The sequence below is a fragment of the Colias croceus genome, chromosome 3, assembly GCF_905220415.1.
Source record: "Colias croceus chromosome 3, ilColCroc2.1".
Taxonomy (NCBI): domain Eukaryota; kingdom Metazoa; phylum Arthropoda; class Insecta; order Lepidoptera; family Pieridae; genus Colias; species Colias croceus.
Genome location: NC_059539.1, coordinates 2,897,037 through 2,914,803, shown reverse-complemented (window position 1 = coordinate 2,914,803; position 17,767 = coordinate 2,897,037). Strand labels below are relative to the sequence as shown.

The 17,767-nt window shown below is 34.6% G+C and overlaps 1 protein-coding gene across 1 annotated transcript; it reads right to left on the bottom strand.

The window, feature by feature from the left end:
* Positions 1–689: 689 nt before the first annotated feature.
* Positions 690–17,166, bottom strand: LOC123705914 (carboxy-terminal domain RNA polymerase II polypeptide A small phosphatase 1). The gene is made up of 5 exons (XM_045655010.1): positions 16,960–17,166; positions 16,333–16,646; positions 3,824–4,005; positions 1,148–1,301; positions 690–849 (listed from the first exon to the last, which is right to left on the bottom strand). Exons 1-5 carry the CDS (start codon positions 17,030–17,032, stop codon positions 691–693), a joined length of 882 nt encoding a protein of 293 aa, XP_045510966.1. The 5' UTR covers positions 17,033–17,166; the 3' UTR covers position 690.
* Positions 17,167–17,767: the final 601 nt, after the last annotated feature.

Genomic DNA, 17,767 nt, shown 5'->3' with positions numbered 1-17,767 from the left:
TCGGGGCGTCGGAGGCGAACAACATAATCACACGGACCACTTACGTACTAGGAAATACCTAAATTGTAAAATAGGTACAAACAAAGTCCTCACTATCCAGAAGGCAAAATTGGCACTTAAGACAAAGTTCGCTCCCTTTTTGATGAGGGTCTGCAGCGCGGCGGCGAGCGTGCGCTCGGGCGGGGCGGCACATAGTGCGTGCGACCCGCACTCGCCGCACTCGTACTGCAGCCCGCACGCGTACCGGATGTGGGTCTCGCGCACGCCGCACTCGTGCCGGATGTGGGTCTCGCGCACGCCGCACTCGTGCCGGATGTGGGTCTCGCGCACGCCGCACTCGTGCCGGATGTGGGTCTCGCGCACGCCGCACTCGTGCCGGATGTGGCTCTCGCGCACGCCGCACTCGTGCCGGATGTGGGTCTCGCGCACGCCGCACTCGTGCCGGATGTGGGTCTCGCGCACGCCGCACTCGTGCCGGATGTGGGTCTCGCGCACGCCGCACTCGTACCGCACGCTCCGGCCGCACGCGTGCTGGCGGGTGTGCAGCACGTCGTGCGCGCACACCCGCTGCCGCACATCACTATGCACGTTCGCGTCACTCAGGTCGAACTCGTGTGTGTCGCGCACGCCAGTCGCGCGCCGACCGTCGCACGCGGCGCACGCGTGGCGGAGCTGCGGGTCGCACCGCGGCTACATGGACGGCGACGCGTTCTGCGTGGGGTTGTACGGGTGGTTCGAGTTGCGCAGCACCGCGTACACGCAGTCCACCTTGCTCAGCTTCTCGAAGAACGGTATCAGGTCCAGCAGCTCCGTATCCGTCATGTCGTCGAACCACGACGCGACGGGTACCTGCAATGGATAATAAACATTTAGCTGCAATAATATAATGCATCTATTAATGTAAAAATGTTAAGATGTCTTGTGATAGACGCTTTATTTCTCCAGTATTACTAAATTATACCGCTGCGACATTGGACATAGATAAACATTTATTCGCAAAAATAACACTTACATACAACAACTGCCAAAAAATTTAAACGAAAGAGACAAAAAAAGCATTGGTTCTAGTATAAAGTCTTCCATTATTTATTAACATAAGCTCCCATCAAAATGTTCATAAACCCACCCAACCAAACAGAATACGTACAGCATTATCCGGATGGAATATATATGAGGCGGGCGAGTTGTCCACTATGACGACGCGACGCAGGTCGCGGCCGAGCGTGTTGAGGTCCTTCACGTAGTTGCCGCGGTGGAACACGCAGCTGTCGCGGAACAGACGCGCGCGGAACACACCCCATCTGGTGGAACACACACATTTCATTTATTTTTTTTTTTAATTTTAAGTTTATTAATTTAACTGCAGGGATTGAGTTAACTATAGGCATGTGTATCGATTGACAATCGTGTTAAATCTAACCTAGGTACTTGTAATATAAAAAAATAAGATGGGAAATAATTATTATTATAAATGTTTGAATAGAATAGTAGGATTCTAGCATCAACATGTAGAGCAGGCTCCAAGGAGATTTTCGTTTGCAAAAATAGCGGACCTAAATCTGACTTGTGATATATATTGTATAGGTCCCAGACATCCTATAGACAGATGTTGCTAACCAGTTTTGTGGTCCCCCTGCCCCCACCCCGGTAATTAAATATGGCATACAAAGAAAAAAATAAAAATTTCCAAAACATGCCGTGTGGGGTATCAAATGAAAGAGCTTATTGAGTAGATCACGAATATATATCATACTATATACATTTCTTACACTTTCTCTAAGATTTTTTAGAAAATTTACGAAAATGGTCCATTTTTGAGTTAACTTAAAACCACTATAGATTGAAAAATCATGAATATATTTTTTAAATTATTATTTTAAATAATTAACAATAGTCCATTGTTTACGATTCAATAGTTCGTACAGCGAAATAGTTGCATGGGGGAGTGGGGGGAGCATTCAAAGATGGCGAGTTTCGATATTTCAATATATATGTATTTCTTAAAATTTCGGACTCAGTGGAGACGTTTGCAAAAATTGCGGACCTCAATCTGACTTCTGATATATATTATATAGATCCCAGACATCCTATAAACAGATGTTGCCAACCAGTTTTGTGATCCCCATATTGAAACTCGCCATGTTTGAATGCTCCCCGCACTCCCCCATGCAACTATTTCACTGTACGAACTATTGAATCGTAAACAATGGACTATTGTTAATTATTTAAAATAATAATTTAAAAAATATATTCATGAGTTTTCAATCTATAGTGGTTTAAAGTTAACTCAAAAATGGACCATTTTCGTAAATTTTCTAAAAAATCTTAGAGAAAGTGTAAGAAATGTATATAGTATGCTATATATTCGTGATATACTCAATAAGCTCTTTCATTTGATACCCCACACGGCATGTTTTGGAAATTTTTATTTTTTTCTTTGTATGCCATATTTAATTACCGGGGTGGGGGCAGGGGGACCACAAAACTGGTTGGCAACATCTGTCTATAGGATGTCTGGGATCTATACAATATATCAGAAGTCAGATTTAGGTCCGCTATTTTTGCAAACGAAACTCCACTGAGAGTCCGGTCTAATGGTCACCTATTTTTTTCATTGCTGAAAGTTAGTTCTGTCATGTAGGTTGTATTTGAATAATTAAAATCATAAATATTAAAAAAGGGTAGATAATATTATATCTATGAATAAATCATCAGAAAAATTAAAAGCAAATCAAACAATATTAACACACCATTGTTAAAAATAACATCAATTAAGTACACACTTAATAGAATGCGCGTGACTGTTATAAAGCCATTTAAATTGATATTATGTTGTATTCACAAGTGCTGTGATTGTATCAAACATAATTTAATTACAGGAACAAGATTATCGTGATACAATTAAGTATTCTCTTATATAATTTCCTTCATTTTATATTGTGGTAAAATTGAAGAATAACCTTTACAATCACATTAGTTTCAAACCTCGAATATTCTATTCTGTTATTAAAAAAATAAGTAACGCGAACCGCTTACTAAATCTCAACCCAAAATTCATCTTCTAATAATCTTCAATCTTTCATCAACTAGCAATAGAATGTTTCTATGAAATTTGTCACGAGAAATATAGTTTCAATACAAAACAACAGGGTCACATTGGCAGTGTCCAATTATGACACCCCAGGTGCAATTTAGCAATTTGCCTCTTGCAATAAATTGGGGAGTCTGAGACTGTTTCGCGTCAAATGCTAATACAAAGTTCGCGCTATTATCGGTCCCCTAGCAACGATATAAAGGACCCCTTTATGCTTTCCTGAAAACATTTTATTCTGAAGTTCAATAGATCTTGAATACTTTTGTTCCTTTCTTTGAGTCTTTTGTGTATTGCACATGTTCTATACTCATCGCACTGCACTGCAATGCGTATGCCGTATGGCATATTGTGCGATTTGTATGTGTTTGTTCAAATTTTAAGTTTTGTTTTGCCACCTGTGCTGGTGTTAATTGTCTATATTATAATAATTATAATATGTATCTGGTATCTTTTGAAATTAAATCATTGTACAACAATCTCTTTTAGAATCTCGCTAAATACGGTATGACTATTTAAGATGTTATTTTTCGATTATTTATATATTAGAGTTTCATTTCTAATCTATCTTCTTAAGTTATGATAAAAGCCTCCTTCTCGTTCAAATACCATCTCATGTATATGACTGATGTCTGCATTCTTATCGCAGCATTTCTCTTCTTCTGAGTTCTTCACCCACAGCAAATATCCTAATGTATCACGTGACTTTTCTCTCAATACGCTATACATTACCTGTCCAGTAGGTCCGCGACGGGGTCCGCGTACTTAGCGAGCGACGCAGTGAACAGCACGCACTCGTACAGCTCGCCGCAGCGCCGCAGGAACTCGTCCACGTGCGGCCGCTTCAGCACGTACACCTGGTGCACCGCGCCGTCTATCTCCACCGGCACCACGAAGTCGGCGTTGTTTATTGGCTGAAAATGCAATTGTATGTTAATCGTAATTGTGGAACGTCTTTTTTTGGGCTGATATCACACATAATATGAATTCTTTAAGAAAAAGATTCCCCTCCACGTTGATACACACGACATTGATACACGTAATATTGTTGTTATTGTACTACAATGTAACTATCTGTGATAATATTTTCCATCCTGATAGACATACGTGCATTCTATATACTTGTATTGTAAATGGCTAAGATTTGACACATATAGAAGATTTTGTACAATTATTTTTAAACATCTAAACGCATTGCTTAAAAAAGTATTACCCGTGTCAAAGTTTCGCAATATAATTTATCGCAATTTGCTATCGACTGCGTGCAGTTGGCATCGAGCCATGCATCTAGATCAGATCCATCACAGTGGACAGCAGATCTTGCTGTTGTCTCATTTGCTTACTAGATTATAGTATACGAGTACGTTTTATTAGTACGCATTCGTATACGTATCACGAAGAATAATTTGCAAAGAATAGGACTTCCCATCACGTTATCGAAAATCTTTACTATTTTCTTTTAATTTGTCAACATAGTATAAAATTAAAGACTTCACCTATTTGTTAAATTCCATCTAAATATGATGTTACATTGGATTTCAATATTAAAAAAAAATACAAAACCATCCTAAGCCGTAGTAAATGTCATAACAAATCCTACGTAGTTATGCCGAGCGCATCATTCCTTTTGTCGCAATATATTTTGAAACCAACCACATACCTACCCAACTCCCAAGGGATATTTGTCATAATGCATATAAAATGATTTTCGAGGTTACAAAGTCATCCTTATTTATAGTAAATGGATATGGGTACTTTAATGAAACAAATCGTTTCAGCCATGTGTCACACATCTTTGTTTTAATTAACGATGTCTGGAAGACTAAAGAAACTACTTTATAGACACAGTCTGCATATGAAACTGATTTAATTAAGATTTATTTTAAATAATGGAAAAAATAGACACTTGCGTACAATATTTATTATCAAAATGTATTTTATGCGTTCGTATGGTATGATTTATGAATGACGAATGTATGATAAACGAACTTCTTATATTTAGTAACATTAAGCTGCCAGGATTTTATTTTTATATAATTTATGTGTGAAAAAATATGTAAGTGTTTCCGATATACCTTACGCTGTTTATTATCATTGAACAGAATAAAATAATAGCAATGAACTACCTGTTTACACGTGTGAAGCCGCACAGATCCTATCGAGTAAATCATTCAAAAACGAGATCAGTGTAAAAATTAATATATTACCTACAACTTTCTCTGTAACTTTTGAACAATAAATTCTAATTGAAAGTAAGTAGTATAACAATTCACATTTCAAATGTATGTTACTATCACTAATCACATATTATTTGCAAAGTAGAACGAATCTACAACGAGCATGCTTCGATGTATTCATCGTAGGACCATAGCAGACAGGCCTTTACAATTTCTAGGCACGTTTCGTTTCCATACAAAAAGGGAAACAATAGGACGCACAAACATCCTCGGCACATCACCCCATAGCTTTTATAGGTATATTAAAATCCGTCGAGATCGAAATAAAAATATGGACGAGTGGAATACTGGGTCACCTGAGAATTGTTTGAAAATATAACAAATGCGACGCTCTTGTTTTATACGAGTTTTGTTGACCATTTCGATATTCTGCCTGCAATGATAATATTCTCATAGAAGAATATAATATACGTAAATTAGCACAGAACTAATTTACGTAGGTAGTACATAATTGGAAGAATCATGACGAGTGTAAGTAATACATAACTTCCTAAAGGTTTCTTATGTAAATATCCTATCTAAAATAGACAAACATTCCGAATGATCCTCATCCAGTTTAAACGTAATATTATTTGCCTGATTAATTCTTCTTGTCTATTGCAAAGGACTATTGATTTTCTGAATAAGATTTTGAATGAGACAATTAGAAAATTGAAAAAAAAAACCAGTCATGGGTAGGAAATTTCGGTAAATTCTTAAACAGGACAAAACGTGTCTCGGTTAAGATATAATGTAGCTTATACCAATAAGAATTATTTACATATCTAGTTATAACTCCAATGTATGTCGTTTAGTCGTTTACCTACTCGTTAACAATTTTCCTGCAACTTACGTGTGTCACGGCTTTATACGAATAGATGCCTTTGCTAGCCATTGTTTAGAAAAACATACATTCAGTTTAATTACTGCCTTTGCTAGCCATTGTTTAGAAAAACATACATTCAGTTTAATTACTAAGTCATTTCTCTGCATCCTGATCGCGAGCATTTTACAACATGCATAATTGACTTATCAATTAACAACTATCTTAATTAAATGAAAGAATAGTTTTCTAATAAGAAATCATGAGATTTATACAAAAACAAGTCAACAAAAAAATGATGCGTTTGAAAAAACAGTAACACAATTAAGTTGATTAAATACATTAAAAATTTATTACTCGATGTGCAATGTCTGCGAAACATGTAAACAAAATCATTTCATTTTTTTTGACGTTTTCTTTTCTTAGTTAAGAAAATATAAGAGTATGATACTCAAGAGCCGTGCATAACAGCAATATTATTCTGAATGCAATTACATATTTTATCTCATTGCATATATAAATACAAATATTCTTGACCTAAACAAAGGAGGCTAGAACACGGACAATAGACACGAGGTTAATTAAGTTTGTTTTAAACAAATAATGCAATCTGTTACAGTTCCGGAACAAATCGCTAATTATATAATAAGTAACAAGTGCACCTGAATGGTCTTACCACAAAACAATTTAAACACAGGGATCTGTCACTTTAATAGTTGTTTATGTTAAAAACGACAAAACCAGATTAAAGAGAACCCGCGAGAACCCAGTCTTTTGTGGTAAGACAGTAATAGTTTTAAGTTTTAACCCATCTCTGAAATTAGCAGAACATCAAACAAAGGCGAAAACATTTATAAAACCCACTCCAGTTAATACGGGAACAAACTGCTCTAACCGAGGAATTTTTAAACTTTTGAACCGGAAGAGTATATTTATCAGTAAAGCTAAGCGTGGTAAGCCACGCACGCTTTATTATTTGCAAATAATTTATGATACCAGCGCTAAAAAATAAGCATACTAACAAATATTACATGTTCTACAGTCTACACGAGTGCCTCTCAATCTCACTAAAGAACGCTGAACGAACTCAATTTGTAGCAATTGCGACCGTCAATGCCAATCGGGGAGAAAAATCTCTCTCGTAAGTGTGAGACTGATCACCTGTTTGCGTTTGAATAATACGATCAAAGAGACGAAAGAGGTCTATCGACGTCCAGGTTGCAATGTCCAGCAAAATGAGTAAATCTATCTTGTAGGTGATCTAATGCTAAAAGACCACCCCGGAAAACTGGATCATGGAGAAAACGACTTCCTCTCTTGTTCCTCCCAGCTTAAAGGTAAACATGTTCAATCAAAACCGCGCAATAATCAAGCAAATTGCGTACCTTCCAACTGTTTATTTTACTCTATTTAAACAACGATTTAAATAGTGCTACAAAAATAGCGGCCCACATCTCGAAATAGTCGGTTAATGAGGCATCGCACAGTTCAGCGGTACATGCGCTAATGCTTTCGATAATCGATACATTATTATTGTGTTTGTGCAAGAAATAAAACATATTGCTACTACGTACGATATAGGCACGACTTAAATTTACGCATGTATATAAATAAATCCCCGTCAATGCTTCTCAGCTTCGAAATACTCATTACCAATAACTACCTATGCGGAATTAAGTTTTGAATGAAAATTAATATCCATATATAGGTCATTCGAGAATGGATTTCTACTTCTACTCAAATTCAAATACATCACTTCCTTTAATCATGCATAGTTTATTGAGTGATTATATTATGAACTAGCTGTGCCCGCGACTTCGTCCGCGTGGAATAGTGACTGCATAGTAGTTACTACTTAACTTTTATTGAATAAACACGTACTACCATAAATAATTAAAAAAACTTTTAAGTAAAATTTATTACTAAACTGAGCTAAAAAGATAAATGCCTAAACTAATTAATTTTCTACGTAAAATTTATTTTAAATTATGTCATATTATTTTTAGGCACCAGGAGGGAAAGGAGCAAATTTATTTTCCTTCCTTCCTTGTATGGATGTTTTTGACAATATATTGTGCAGCAAATGAGTGCCGAGACAAACGTCAAAACGCAAAGGAATAGAATCCGCTATCGATACTAATTGACATAAGCGTACTGATGATGTTTTACTAAAGATTTGTTCACCCTACCAACGACGACGACGATCACGAACAAAATTTTCATCCAGTCGCAATTTAATAAAATTGTGCAAAACACATCATACGCTTATGACAATTATTATCGTAGCGGATTCCTTCTATTCCTTTGCGTTTTGACGTTTGTCTCAGCGCTCATCTTTACTGTCTTGCGAAACCGTTTAGACTGTGCAATAAAAATTAAATTAAAAAAAAAACCCAACGCAACGAAGAAAAGTGCATAGAAAAAGGAATAAATAATTTCACAAACTTCCCGAAGATCTTTAAAAATAAAAACCATTTTAAATATTTATAAAAATAAAAAAAACAAAGTCGTCGGGGCTGCCATACCATCATTATCATATAATCATAATTTTAAAGATCGTCGGGAAGTTTGTAAAATTATTTATTCCTTTTCCTTCATTGCGTTGGGTTTTTTTTTAATTTTTAAACTTCGGTTTCTTATTTTCATGTAATATTTTCAAGTGAGCGAGACCTACCTTTACCTCCATAATACATTCCTACATCATATTGATATCTATAAGTTTGTTGCTCCTTGACACCTTTTAAGTTGTGCCGTAACCGTGCACAAATTGTAATGGACCACAGTGGCAAAAGAAGTGGTATATTTAAGAAAAAAATTGCCAAGCGCCGTGCCAGGCCTATGTGGCTTTGAGTAGAATTCAAAATTTCCAGGGTGTGGCTATCCTTTCGCTTCCATATCCCCCTCTTCTTTCACAGACTTTCAACCTTTCCATCCCTAGTGTAGTAAATGGCAAAACCGATTTTGATGTAAACCATGTTATCTAATTGTACCTATATGTACACGACATATCCTGTCGTTTGATGCTCCATTTGGTTTATTTACCTAACCACTGTCACCCCTAAAGTGTAATAAACGGATGAACCGATTTCGATAAAACATTACTAATTGTAATTCACACGTTGCTCTTTCATATTTTGATATGCCGCTTGAGATATTATTTGACCACTTTCGATTATTGTTCATTCCCACTTTTACCGCTGTAATCTGTGCTGTAATCTAATAAATGGAAAAACCGATTTGGATAAAAATAGAACTATAACTGTACTTCACCTGTTATGCACTTTCATTTGATATATCACTTAGGTATACTTGACAACAATCGTTTCTTTCATTCCAACTTTTACCAATATATAGGTATAGTAAATGGATGAACCGATTTTGATTAAATATGTCCAATTATACTTTACACGTCATGCACTTTCATTTCGTATGTCACTTGAGTCAAAATTCATTTTTTTATTAGATACCTAAAACTTTTATATCGTATATCAAATAAATGGATGAAGCGATTTTGATAAAATTTGATTTATTGTTACTGATAGGTCGTTCGCTTTCATTTAATATATCACTAAAGTATATTCGATAACTTTAGTTATTTTCATTCCTACTTTTACCTCTATATTTATACCTAGGTATAATAAATGGATTAACCTATTTTGATACAGTTTATCTAAGAACCAGCGTCGGAAAATATGCTGCCTAACAAAAAAAACCGCATCTAATTACCTGCTAGCGAGCTACGGTGGCACAAACAGATACACACACAGACACACATAGCGGTCAAACACTTATCAGTTATCACCCATCTTTTTGCGTCGGGGGTTAAAAATATTATAATACGACATAATTTAAAGGACATTTTATGTATAAAATTTACCTAAAAATAAGCATAATTTTAATTTGACCCCTCCCCCCTACTACCTCAGCTTACCCCCCCACCCCCACCCCACCCTTGGGGACTTTCGATATGATCACATGGACATTTTATAGAAATAACTGTAGCGTATAACAGACAACTTACGTTTTAACGTACACTGTATTATAATAGTGTACCATAGAATGCCTTAGCAAATGTTCGCCGTGAATACTTAAATGGTCATAACTTTTTTATTTATAAACCGATTGACATGAAATAAACACTAAATGTTAAATGAAGATTACCACAATATATTAATGAAAACCGCATTTAAATCGGATAAGCCGTTTCTGAGATTAGCGTGTTCAAACATACAGACAAACAGACAAACGGACAAACAGACAAACAGACAAAAAAAAATTTAACGACAGTTTTGGGTTTGGGATCGATTTAGTAATAACCCCTGCTAATTTTTTTTTACATATTTTCATTGTACAGACACCACTTTTCTAGAATTTTATTATATGTATTGATGTCAATGTCAATATTTTAAGACCAAATTCAACCCACCCACCCATTCAAAATATCGCTTCACATCTTATTCTGTAAGCTGAAATAACACTCATGAACTAAGCTGAATGATGTTAACAATAATATATATTATGTGTACAAGATGATATAATAATTTCATACGATTTGTTTCAAACAGATTCAAAGCAAAAGCTTTAATAGAAATAAACTGAAAATTAAAGAAACTGTTATTACTTTCGGCATGTTTAACACGTAGAAAGTTATTTTCACATTTAAATGATCCATATAACATGTTATTATTATCAACATACTGGAATCTACATAAAAATCCTGGCCATTAGTTTAACTACAACATATTCAAACAGCAACAAGGCCGACACCTTGGCACGCAAGGCACTAATTCGAACACTAAACCATTTTTGGAGTTCCGTACCAAATATTTATTAATCATTGTAATATGTCAGTATGGATATCCGATTCGTCATCAATGAGGAAATCTTCAATTCTCTGCTAAGGCTATAGATAAGTTTGGTTTTTAATCCGTAGTGTAAATACTATGAATTAGATAATCTAAACATTTTTCAATATTGTGAATGAGGTCAATATAAAATGTTATAACATTCCCACTCTACGAGTTATTAAAATACAAAACAAAAAACTACAAAATTACTACACATAATATATTCAGAATCGGTAGAAAAATAGCAGTGATTTCGAGCTTCCTACTTTCATTGAACAAAACGTGGAGCCTTTCTTTTCAACGCTTCAATCTCTATTACAATGCATAGCATTTCAGAGCTGAAATACAACAACAAACTAAGAAAACACTACCTAATTCATACAGAACCTTACGCCAGACGAAAATGTTATTATGCTTTCCAAGATTTACGTTATTTTGTTATTTTTACGAACATATGTTAATGTATAAAGGGAAATGTGTAAAAATAAATTTCTTTATGACCCCTCGTAGAAAAATGTAGCTAATTAAGTGGACTTTTTGCTAAATACTACAATTATACCATTACTAGCTTTCCGCCCGCGGCTTCGCCCGCGTTTTCAAAGAAAAACCCGTTCCCGTAGGATTTCCGGGATAAAACCTATCCTATGTCCTTTCTCGGGTATCAAAATATCTCTATACCAAATTTCATGCAAATTGGTTCAGTAGTTAAGGCGTGATTGAGTAACAGACAGACAGACAGACAGAGTTACTTTCGCATTTATAATATTAGTATGGATTGGAGAAATTTTATAGTTGGGTGCTATAAACGAATTATTAAAGGATCTGATTTATAAACTAATGTTATACAGACGAGTTTGAATATTTTTCTAATAAAGAAAAATTAGTTTAAACAGAAGTAATAATAATATAATAAGTTTCTTATCCAACGTTTCCTACACATTAAGATCTCAAGCCAAGTGCACATTGTGTAGCCTGTCGTAGCTAAGCCTACACTATTAAAAGCTTAGATAGCATCTATTTCCGTGAGTGTCAGAGTTCATTGCTCACCCTCAGTCCACGACACAAATAGCAATTAGTTCACCTTTGTAAAGTGGGACGGAAGCGATTTTTATAAACTACAATATATTTTATATGAAATATTACGATATAGTTTTACACGAGGACCGTTAGAAAAATTGTCTGGGATTGGAAAAAAAACCTTTTAACACTTCATTGATATTATTTTCTCTGGTAATAAACAAATAAGCAATTTAATATACAAATTCGATTACGATCGACTTTAAAGTTAATAAACCTGCGTTTCATGGAAACTTACTAAGGTAAGGGATAAGGGATAATTCGAAAATTGCTGTATGGCTTTTCACTGTTTTGAGTAAGCGCAGCGTAACTAAATAATGGTCTTATATGAATTTCGTTAGTACACAATATGAATATAGAATCTGAAGTGAGAGAATATAAAATCAAGTACCCCTAGGTAATTTAGGGTAAATACTAGTACATGACGATAATAGGATCTGTAGTATTTTTATCAACTTAAATAGTTTCTTACCGAAATAAGCGTAACAATTGCAGTTCACTGACCTCACTTTACACCTTAATAATCACAGCTTTTAAGTTTGTAAGCTATTGACCTCCAGATAAGGAAAGGCTTGCGTGAAATTACACAGCTAATTAAATCAACAAAAGTCGGTTTTTTAATCAAGTTTAGATTTGAGTTTAATGCGCAATATTATCTGTCTCTTTAAAAGTATATAATAATAATTAACAATCCTGCTTACAAAAACAAACTTCGATAAATTGGGCATAAACAGGATAGCAATAATTAATATTTCGTAAAATGAAAATAAAATTATTATAGGACGTCTTTTTATCAAAAGCAGGGAGGGTCGTTAGCACAAACATGCGGTAAATATATCCACAATTAATTAACATACAATTCTTATCATTTTTATTTTTAGACCAATTTACATAATATACCCACAACCTAAAAAAATAACTCAAAATTATTATTTATGAAGTTATTAAGTATAAGTAAACTAATAAACGATGTAAGAACGTAACTATAAATAAATACAATTCAATTATACCCTCTTTTTTCGCTTATACAGCCAACTTTTAGTCAGTCACATTTTTGGATTTCTTTTGTAACTGTATATTCTTGAGTAAATCATTTTATCGCATATAAAGAAATAGGTATCCATTAGTAGAAACAGGGGCTATCCTATATCAATTACGTATCAAAGGGTAGGTATAGCGATTTTTACCCACGAGCATTTTGTAACAAACCGCGGTTTTTAAAATCAGTCGCGGGAAAAACCGCAACTGAGGCCACTTGTATACGTTTGCTTGAATCATAAAATCACGTTCAAAAACCGCGGCGGTTTAGCCATAGTGCGGATTATGCCTAATGTGTGTAATTTTATTTATTTTTTTAATGAAGAAGAAAAATAAAGAATCTATACATATAATAAATCTGTAGAAGGGTCAATTCTGTACATTGAAAATATTGAAAAAATAAATAGCAGGGGGTGTTACTGGATCGATACCAAACCCAAATATGTAATTAAAAAATTTTTTGTCTGTCTGTCTGTCTGTCTGTCTGTCTGTATGTTCAGGCATCACGTGAAAACTAACGGTTCGATTTCGATGAAACTTGGTATAATTATACCTTATTATCCTGGGCGTAAAATAGGATACTTTTTATCCTGGAAAAATACGCAGAAAAAAATTAATCTTAATTTTTCAGTTTTATCCATAGACGTTGTTCTGTAGTAGGTACCGCGAACACACGTTGCGTATTATTATAGGCCATTATTATAGCCGTATTTGGGTCCAATAGATATTTATAAGATGTCATTGTCAGAGTTACTCAAAATGGAGAAATAAACCATCCACGCGAAGATCGACATCCGCGCGGACGGAGTCGCGGGCGGAAGCTAGTACTAAATAAAACATTATTTAGAATTTTTAAAATCTTAATTTTCTTCCATCCACCAAAAAATAAAAGAAATATTCAAGTCAATCCGAAAATTTAACGAGGAAGATACAGGCAATGAAAAAGCATAAAATAACGTCATCGTTATCTGTTTATCAACGCAACGAACAAAAATGTAAAAATGAGTAATGCGTCTGTTAATTTGATCATTAATTTCGTAACGTTTTTTCTCGTGTAATTTATTTCCCAGAATGAAATATAAATATAGTTATTGTGTGGACTTTATTTTAATTCTACGAGTAAAGCAAACATTACATAGGCATATTAATATTCGCAATTTTTGTACAACTCCCTCCAAATATTATTTTCATGTCAAACAGTTAACTTGATCATAATATGTTGAAAACATATTTATTTATACAAATTTCTACAGCGGTTAAGTTTTCAGAGATGAAAACGAAAAAAATTGGGTCTATTTTATTTTCATCAAAGGACATCTGGCAAAGGTAATCGCTTTAATATCATTTCCTAATAATTAAATTGTCAATATTATTGAAAAAAATTACGAAGTTGTCCTATATAGATATCATGCTAATATTATAAACGCGAAAGTTTGTTAGCATGGATGGATGTATGGATTTTTGTATATTTCACGTAAAAACTTCTGGACGGATTTGCATGAAAATTTACAAGAATATAGATTATGTACGTCATTATAACACATGAGCTATAGAAATACATGATTATGCATAGGTTCGTCTGGGGGTGAAACCGCGCGGCACAGTAAGTTTACACATAATCAAGTTAACAAGGAAGATATTAATGCATTGAATGCTTTCATATAATTTATCATTATCAGGCTCATATAACACCACATAGCAGAATGCATAGATACCATATCAAATTATACTGACTACACCATTGTTTCATCTTTAATCGGTTAGATGTTTTCTACAGAAAACCCTATAGGGCTAACATTGGCTAGCTTAGATATATTTGATGATACAACATATGTATCAAGCAAGAACTTTATATAAATGTGATTTTGTGATTTGTATAACAATTTAAAAACCTCAAGAATTTGAACGAGCATATGTTTTCTGCCTTATTTTGAAACTTTTTGTTAAAATATAAATTTTTGTTGTATCTAAAAAAGCTTCTATCTTATTTTATCTGTTGAAGGAAAAAGTAACTTTTTAAAAGATGTAAGTAATCATTACTTTTTTGCATTTTATAAAATTAATACTTGAGTAAGATTGGAATGCACAAATTTAAGATTGTGAATGCAATTTGCAATGTTAATTACATGGAATTTTTACTTTATTGTTGCAACTACCCTTATTGTTACACAACAAATTATCAAAAAATTTAAATAAAACTTTGTTTGTTTGTTTCATTGCAATGAATAGGCTCATAAACTACTGGACCGATTTTAAAAATTCTTTCACCATTAGAAAGCTACATTATCCACGAGTAATATAGGATAGGTTTTATCCCGGAAATTCTAAGTATGCGAGTTTTTCTTTGAAACCGCGGTCGGAGCCGCCGGCGGAAAGTTAGTCAAAGATAAAATGATGATTCTAAACAATATCCGCAACCACAAAACTGACAGTGTCTCGTCAGAAATGGTCCTTTTAATTTAAATACACTGCTTTCTGTACAGTGGAGGGCTATAGCCCAGGGCCCTTTTTAGGGACCTTGAGAAGTAGAAGTTTGATTACAAATTACAATCAATGGCAAAATGATGAAGAGGGTTATGACAGATAAAATGTTCTAGCAAATCAGCTTTTGAAAACTGACTTTCCGAATGAGACATTTTAACTAAACACTATTCTATAGTGAGTTTACAGTTTGTGTTAGATAAATATATATATTTTACAAAACAAAAAAGCATAACCCTTGAACTGTTACATGTTAAATTTTAATGTTCTCGAGAAACAAGACTTGCTAATAACAATAACTAAGTATAAGGCAATTAGATTTCTCCCCCATTTGGATGAGTCATACTCGCAACTTAATTGTACCATGAGAAAATTATTTTCTATGGTATGTACTATGTTACATACTCAATTTTGAATTAAATCAATATAAATCATGTATATATATAAAAAATTTGAATGTTTACTTGTTCTTTATCATTAACAATACGCCATCAATAAAATTAAATAATCAACTAAAAAATAACAAACTGTGCAATACAGTGCAAATCAATATTTCTTTAGCTGTTATCTCAATATATTATATAAATAACAATTTAAGTATAAGATCTGTAAGATATGATGTATAACTTTGACTGATATATGATAAATTGATAAACAAAATAGATAACAGCACACAAAACATATGCAGTCCTTGATAATACAACCACATCTTGATATAATTCTAATAATATAATGAAGAAATGGAAATTGTAAACATACCTTGAATGAACTGTGCACTAATGTTTCATCTAGATCTATCACCATACATTTTTTGTGCATGTCCTGATGTCTCACTGGTGGTAGTAAAGGTCGTGGCGCATGGTCCGACATAACGAGAAGGGGGGGCGAAGCCCTGCCATCGATGCTATTAGTTCCATTTCCACTAGGTGGCCCTTTGCCTCTGCCGCCGCGCCAACAACAAAGTAGCGATCGGAGGAATCCACCGCTCCCGCTCGACTTCTTAGTGCCGATTGGGGTGGAGCCCGATACTGGGGTTCCATCCCCGTCATTATGCTGCCCACCTGGAGCCGCTCCTAAAACAACCACATACAATTAGCACCAACGCATCACACGCGGACATACACTCTGTTTTCGTGTGGGATAAGGGATTGGTTCAAGACAAGCCTTCAAGGTTGAAGCCGCGAGTGTTATCGTAGCAACATGTCTCAATTGTTTACCTCCGACTTGCACTTGCACTGTAAACACTATTTAAGCATCAGAAACTTCACATTAAACACTTAAAATCCTTTTTACTTTAACCTACACACTAATAATCACGAAGAGGTAACATTATACGCTCCAATTTGATGGCAGTAGGTAACAGGTGTAACTCCGTTTAGATTTTACCTCTATCAGATCCATAGTTGTTTAACTGCTCGTCATCCCGTGACACCTGAGTTATAATGGACGAAGCGTCCATTTAAACATTTGTTATGGGCCCTAATAGAAATGGCAAAGAAGCTTTTATGAAATTTTAAAACCATAAAACTATTTTTTATCTCCCTTCTATCTTACAAAATGGCAGGCAGAGTCTGGGCAAATACCAACTTTGACTTTAGAATATTGCCAACATAATGACGAAATATTTAACATCTCACTCTTAAATTCATATGTGTGAATGTGACAAAGCTATGTTATTCTCATTCTCATAAGTTGCCACTACTGTCAAAATTAAAAATAGTTAAGGGTTGTCATCCTTGACTATTTTTGAAGTTTACGTTAATATTTGGAGTTACCATATTATGTTACCATACTTTATACAAGAAAATAGGACAATGTAATTTTTTCCAACTGGGAAAATGTCCACCATTAAACCACAGAAAAGAACAGCCCTCGTGTCGCTATAACACCTAACAGGTCTGAGGTCAGCAAAAATGCGCAGAGGCATCTTTAGTGAAGTCGTAATTTGTGTAACCGGATCGCAACCGGATGAACATAATTATGTTCATCCGGTTGCGATCCGGTTACACAAATCCGTCACAAAAGTTTTTGTGACGGATTTGTGTAACCGGAAAAGAAGTGTGTAAAAAGAATAAATATAATTATATTTATTCTTTTTCGGCTAACTTTTGTGACGACACTAATCTAATAATTTAAGATTCTATTCAATCGTAGGGTATAAACATTTCTGAAAGGAAACCTTCGTGTCATCCAT

Excerpts from the sequence above, each read along its gene's own strand:
- LOC123705914 (XM_045655010.1), bottom strand. The coding sequence starts at position 17,032 with ATGGACGCTTCGTCCATTATAACTCAGGTGTCACGGGATGACGAGCAG. Across the intron at positions 4,006-16,332 it reads TAGTGCACAGTTCATTCAAG|CCAATAAACAACGCCGACTT; the intron begins GTATGTTTACAA and ends TTGCATTTTCAG. Across the intron at positions 850-1,147 it reads TATTCCATCCGGATAATGCT|GTACCCGTCGCGTCGTGGTT; the intron begins GTACGTATTCTG and ends TATCCATTGCAG.